Below are 7124 nucleotides of genomic sequence, written 5' to 3'. Positions count from 1 at the left end.
TGCTTCTTTTTGGTTAGGCTAAGAACCTGACTAGGGCCTCCCATGTGGCCTCGGCCACTGAGCTGCAGCATCTTAGCAAGTACCAGCATGGCTGAACCAGCCAACAGGTACTTAAACCAGGTTTCAAAGTACTAACAACACTAGTTTCAATGCTTGGCCTGTTTTTACACTTTTCTCAGACAGCTGCAAAAAATGTGTACTCCCACTTTGCCACACTTCTGTATCTGACAGAGCAGTGGTTCATTTAAAAATTCCCCTTGCTTAGTAATATCTAGCATGTAAATAGATATTCTGTGACTGCACTTAATATGATTTTTTTTTTTTTTGGCCAGCTATCACAACGGCTTTTAAAGGAATAAGAAGAAAGAACTATACTGACAAGATCTAGGATTCCTAGCAACAGTATAGATAATGAACAGGCTCAAATGCTTTCCGTTTAAGGCCCAAAGTATTTATTCCCAACTTCTACATGTTTTTTTTTGTCACATAAGTATGACAGCATAAGACATCAGGAGAATTTGGGAATTAAACTAAACAGAAGGAAATGAGATGACAGGAATAAAATTACTGAATGACACCAGAAAACAAAAACAAAGCAAACTGTTAAATACCTATCCAGTTTGTCTTCAAAAGTCAATTTATCTCTCCCTATGGAAAATAGCGATTTCAACATCTCACAGGTAAAAATCCCATTAAAAAAAAAAACTCAACAAAAAAGTCATACATTCACAATAACTTTTCTCACTGGAACAAAATCCTGAAGTGGAAAAAAATCAACATGACTATGTAGTGTAAGACACATGGCTCTATGTGGCCTCTGTGTAGCCTGTTTATTGGATGGTTACTGATTTCAGGGATGCCTCTGTATTCTGACCCCACTGAGTCCCACGAAGACGGACAGAAACACCAGTGTTGTTTACAAGGCCAGTGTACAGAGATGTTCAGGGAACGCTATGCACTGTCTGTTTTATGCAGTCAACTCCACCTTGCTTGCTTCATCAACTGGTAACTTGGAATAAAACATGTAACAAACTTAAGGCATTCATCTGATGCTTCAAAAGTTAGAAATAAGACTTTGTGATTTTATGTTGAATTTTCAAATGGAACACTATATAAAATACATATGATGAGATCATCTTTCCAAAATACCAAGCATGGCTTTTCCTTCATCCTCTAATTCAAACCGAAGAGTTTGAAGTTCCTGTTCCATTTCTATTCGGAACCCTTCCATCGACTCTCTGTGTGCATCTTTTAATGACTGAAGCTCTGCTGAATGCTTTTGTTGTAAATGATTTTCAAGAGCCTAGAACAAGAGAAACAAATTCAAATTACATGCTAGAATTTGGGAAGAAAAATGCCGCCAAAATAGAAAATAGTTACTGAAGCTCAGTTACTATTTAAGAAATACAAAGTGGTTTTAGTTCACTGTAAAAAATTAGAGATAATCACTATTAGAAAACAAATTAAAAGGGTCATTTCAGTAGAGCAAATAAATCACAAAACTAGTTTGACCCAAAATATTCTGTCTGAATTGGAAATATGAGGGGATTTCAAAAGGTTCACAGAAAAGTAAAATTAAAGGATGAGTTCATTCAGGTATAAAAAAATTTGAAACCCATGCATAGTTTTATCATAATATGCCTTTTTCATGTTATGATTAAGTAAGAAACTTCTGGAAGACCCTTCTTACATGTACTTTACCTAAGGCAATTTTCAAATAAAATAATTTTCTGGGCCCAGTGTAGGTGTCATATAGTACTGAAGTCACATGGCCAACCATGGGTTCGGATCTTCCAGTTGGCCTGAAAATACTCCAGTTACCCAAGATCCTGAGGGACTAGAGGGCTGAAGAAAGGGGATCATGGCACAAGGAGACCCTGTCATGGGTATTCTTTCTCTCACTCTCTCTGGGTGCTCTTTATTCACATGCATGTGTGTGCATGTGCTATCATTTAAAAAAAAAAAAGTGTACTTGCATTCATCTCTTTACTGCATTATTTAAAAACATCACTTTTTAAATCTGTTGAAGGGTGTAAACTACTTAAAATTGATTAATAATTCTTGTATGTACACAGACTTAGCCTTAGGAAAGAGGAGGAGGAGAGCATTACCAAGAAAAGACTTCCTCCTGGTTAGGAAAAGACTGATAAAGGCTTTTGTAATGTCAATCTTAAAAAATATTTTGTGGCTATTTTGTAGACATGCTTTGCACCTGTTCTTGTGAAAAGCAAAGGTCTTAAAAGTAGGTAGCTATAAAAGCAAAGGAAAAGCTTTTTGTGTGGTTTGTCTAAAAAGCCTAGCTAAAGAGACCAGCCTACTGGTAGCTAAGACTAGGAAAGGATATCTGGCCATAGGGAAATTTTTTGTTTCGGCAGGTACCTCAAGCTTAGAGAGAGAACTGAAGGGGTTTCATTTGTTTGTTCCTTATTTTAAAATTTATGTATTCATCTTTTCACTAAGTAAGAGAGATAGAGTGTGAGCGCATCTCCAGGAGGATCGTGACACCACAATCCACCCTCAGCCTCAGTCAGCCCCAAATCATGAGAAAGCATGTATCTAGCATATTCAGGAAGGTCTCTGCACTTGAACTGGGAACCTTTTCAAGTGGGACCACTTCACAGACCATCAAGTTTTGTAACTTTGCCACTGTCTGACTCCAAGTTTTGCTTGTTTGTTTCTTTTCTCTTTTGTTTGTTTCTTTTCTTTTTCTTTCCTTTTTTTTTTTTTTTTTACTATAACCTATAAAAATAAAAGGTATTATATTGTAACTAGGGCTGTTTTTTGGGTTTTTTTGTCTTTTTTTTTTTTTTACTACAAGTTTTTGTTTTTTTCCTTTCCTTTTTTTTTCACTGTAACCTATAAAATAAAAGGTATTATATTGTAACTAGGACTGTGTTTCCTTAATCTTTAAAATGCTGTTTTTCAAAATTAGTATTTGGCTATTCATTTTCATTGTTTAAAGTGTTTTATTTTTTAAAAAATTATGTTTTTATTAATATAGGTAAAAAAGAACTTTTAGTTTAGATAGTTTCACTTAGATAACTTGGCTCCCTAATGACAATATTTATAGTAAAATTGCAGGTTCAGATGTAAAAAATAGTAATTATAGGGATGGAGACCAGCAGATGGAATAATGGTTATGTCACTGAACTCCCACGAAGTCAATCATGGTTTAAGTCCCAGACACCAGGCACGTGTGTGTGCGGGCCCAGAATCCTGAGAAGACAATGGAGGAGAAGGGATTATGGCATGGCTATACCCCCAAGGTTTGATTTCTCTGTCTACCTGTCTCTCTGGCAAGCACACATGCCCAATAATAAAAAACTCTCGGGAACAGCAGTTAGTCTAATGGCTATGTCACTGAATTCCCATGTAGTTGATCGCGGCTCAAGTCTCGGACCTGGTGGCTTAAACTCATGCTGGGCGCATTTGCATGCGTGCCCAAGATCCTGAGAGGAGAATGGAGGAGAAGAGATTGCAGTGTGGCCATCCCCCCTGGGGGGTGATTTCTCACTTTCTATCTCTCTTTCTCGTGAGTGCAAACGCCCTATAGCAAAAACCTCTCCAAAAAGAAAAAAAAACTTCTCTATTTAAAAAAAAAATCAGAAAAATAATTGTAGTAAAAGATTAAATGTGCAAAATTGAAGTATAAAATGAGTGTTTACATGTTATTTCTATTCACACAGTAACCAATGAACAGATTTTTCAAAACAATGTAATCAGGCCTGATTTTTAGGCAAAGGAGCTTCTTGACTTTTTTAATTCCTTTTTTTAAAAAAATTATTTATTTAATTTTTATTTATGCATTTATTTATTTTAATTTGACCAGAGACAGACACACAAACAGAGAGAGGGAAAGTAAGAAAGCAAACCACCAAGTCTGGGACTTTGAAACATGGTCGGCCTTATAGGAGTGTCTAGTGCCTTAACCACCATGCCACCTGCTGGTCCTGCTTCTTGACTTTTTGGACAACTCAATATTGTACAGACATGTCAATTGTTTTAAGTTTTTCTAATTTTTTTCTTTGTTTATAATAGAACACATGAAAGTAAGAGACAAAGAGAGAGGCGAGAGAGATGAGCCCTCCTTAGGGTCTGTGATTCCTTCCTCCAGTCCAACTGTTTGTCTGATCCTAGAAACAGAGTGTGTTTCTGGCATGTTTTTCACCTGATCGGGCCAGGGACTCAAATCATGGTCACCAGGTAGGATCCAGCTCCTTTTGACCAGCACAGTACCACTGTGCCATGGAGTCAGCTGGACAAGTTGTTTTTAAAAGCATATGCCTTTTTTGTTTAACAATTTCTTTATAACATACAATTTATAAAAAGTGTTTGTACCCAATTTAAAGATGAAAAAATAACCTATATATGTAAGCACTCTATATGGTTAAAATCATTAGTAGTAAAATAATGTTCATCTAGCAAATCTTTAATGTAATTTTAATAAGCTCCTTGAAAGAAACTGAAAATATAGCATTAAGAAATGAACTAATTTGGGACCAGCAGATGGCATAATGGTTACATGGTAGGACTCCCACATAGCTGACTGCGGATCGAGTCCCAGATCCAGTGGTTTAAAAACTCAATGCAGGGCATATGTGCCCAAAATCCCAAGAGAAAATGGAGAAGGGATTGTGGTGTGGCCATTCTCCTTGGAGAGTGATTCCTCGCTTCCTGCTTCTCTCCGACATGTGCACATGCCCTATAGCAAAAAGCTCTCTAAAAATGAACTGAACTAAATCAAAATGAATGATACTAAGATTATGTTAAACTAACACTTTAATACAGAACTGAGTAATGATATATATGGATATATAAAGATTCTGATATATAATACCATTAATCTAGTAATATATCTATTTGACTTAAATCTCTTCTGACTCGGATTCTGACTCAAAATTGGTGACACATTGTTTTAAAAGCCTTTGAGGCAGTATATAAGGGAATTATGCTGTTTTTTAAGTCTCCAATTTCATTTTATTATGAATTTTGTACAGAAGGAAAAAAAGAATATAAAGAAAAAGATCTGGGATTAATGTGTGTGTGTGTGTATATATATATATATATACACACACACATATATATATACACACACCCACAAATTCATTGGACATATTTTTTGTAGATTTAGCATGAAAGATAAAAAGATAGTATTAAATAGAGTGATTACTGTGCGGTAAGTTCATGCTACAAGATTTAACTAAATTTATTTCATCACTGTTAACTATATAACAAGTCAGACAGTTTATTAGTTGCATCATGAACTTGGCATTATGATGGGAAACAGAAATAAAATGTCCCAAGTCTAATTTGTCTGCTATAGTGCCTATTTAGAGTATATGTTTAGTCATCATGAACCCCTCCAGAAAGTACATTCTATAAAATACATTTAAATAACAATACACAATTTTGGACCAGCAGGTGGCGTGGTGGTTAAGGCATTGGACACTCCCACATGGCCGATCAGGGTTCAAATCCTGAATCTGGTGGCTTCCTTTCTCACTTCCCCTCTCTCTCACTCTCAACCTCTGTCTCTCTCTGGTCAAATTATAAAATAAATGAATGAATAAATAAAAAATTAAAAAAATAACAATACACAATTCTTAGGAGCAAAAAATGAATTATTCAGAATTTGAAGGCCATTATAATATTAGTCGGTTGAACTGGTATACGTTAGAATGTATATAACACTAAACTCACTCTTTGTTCCTTCTCCTTTTCTTCTTCCATAGTTTGAAATGCAAGGACATGTGCTTCTTTTAAGGATTTATGTCTTTGTTGATGCTGTTCCTCTAATTCTTCAAGCTCCTGTGTAAGCCGCTGTCGTTCTTGTGTAAACTGAGCTTGCAGTTGCTGCAAAGAAGTCTGAGACTGGGAAAGCTGCATCTCCAGATTCTGTTTCAGCAAGGAAATCTACGCCACAGAATGGTACACAATGAAGAATAAACACAAGGCACACTTCACACATTGTCATCTAATGGGAAAAAAGCATTTCAAAGATATTACAGTAAAATAATTGCCTTAAGAAATTACTATTTTAAAATGGTTTATAATGTAACATAAAAATCTAATCTTGAGGTTTCACCCTTCAAATTCTATTTTCAGTATTTAAATTGTATTGTATTATTTGTACACTGTCTAAATAGTGCTGTGGTTCACTTTAAAAATACAAAGAATATGTGTGTGTTACACTGCTATAAAAATTTGTAATATGAAATAAAAATAGAAGGCATGACTAACATTTATTAGGCTATAATCACTTCAAGAGATAGTATAAAATATTAAACTGCTTAATTCTGAGGTAGTGAACTGAAATGGTTAAGATTGGGGGCTCTGGCCACTTGCTGGTATCAATATCTCACAAGGCTGTGGTGAGAATTAAGTGTACAGCAATATAACTACTATACAGAGTTCACATAGAACAGCCCCTGGCATATAGCAAATATTCAATAAATGCTAAGATTATTTGAAGATTAAAAACCTACCTTTTAAAAGATTTGTCAGATAATTTAAAAATTATATTTAAAGTGCTTTCATTTTTATTTAATTCGAAGGACTTGCAAATCTTTAAGCTTGTTAAAAATCACAAATTCCCATAACTCTACTTACGTCATTATAATAATGATGCTAGGTGCTTTCCTTTCATTATGATAACTGATTTGTCACTTCTTTGGAAAACAGGTATCAGCCTTAACGTGGCTGCATCCTTTTGGGATGTTTTCATATACTTAAAATTGTCTTTTTTAAAGAATAAAATATAAAACATGTATATTTTTTATATGTTCATATGTGCATTTGATCATTTGATGAAACTAACTTTATTTCAATTTTCATATACAGGTTACTGTAAGTTGAAACTATGTAAGTTAGCCATATTCGAAAAGAAGCCTAAAGCTCAGAAGAACTTAGGAGAAGCAGATAAAAGGCTGTAAATGTGTTCTATAAACAGTTTAAGACACTATGTGTTTACATACAAGTAAAACATTTTCTGTGGACAAGAAAATCAATGGAAAGAAAAAACTCTGAAGAGAGTTTCTGAGGAAGACTTTATCGTTAATGGAAGGAAGATATAGACTGCTTTACATATCTCACAAAGAAAGGTGCTTTGAAAAGAAAGGGAAGGG

At 34.8% G+C, this 7124-nt stretch overlaps 1 protein-coding gene across 5 annotated transcripts in view; it reads right to left on the bottom strand.

Annotated features, from left to right (window-relative positions):
- FAM184A (family with sequence similarity 184 member A) overlaps window positions 1-7124 on the bottom strand; it is a 141010-nt gene that overhangs the window by 22650 nt on the left and 111236 nt on the right. For all 5 annotated transcript variants that reach the window (XR_335892.2, XM_006157854.1, XM_006157853.3 and 2 more), the window contains exons 10-11: window positions 5701-5913; window positions 1150-1303 (exon numbers count right to left, since the gene is read on the bottom strand). Coding sequence is in view for 4 of the 5 variants with exons in the window: in XM_006157854.1 (XP_006157916.1) it covers window positions 1150-1303; window positions 5701-5913 (367 nt within the window). In the remaining variant the exon portion in view is untranslated. The remainder of the gene's footprint in view (window positions 1-1149; window positions 1304-5700; window positions 5914-7124) is intronic.

This window comes from Tupaia chinensis, unplaced genomic scaffold, assembly GCF_000334495.1.
Source record: "Tupaia chinensis unplaced genomic scaffold, TupChi_1.0 Scaffold000563_1, whole genome shotgun sequence".
Taxonomy (NCBI): Eukaryota; Metazoa; Chordata; class Mammalia; order Scandentia; family Tupaiidae; genus Tupaia; species Tupaia belangeri.
The sequence above is the reverse complement of the archived record's forward strand: the minus strand, read 5'-3'. Positions and strand labels throughout refer to the sequence as shown.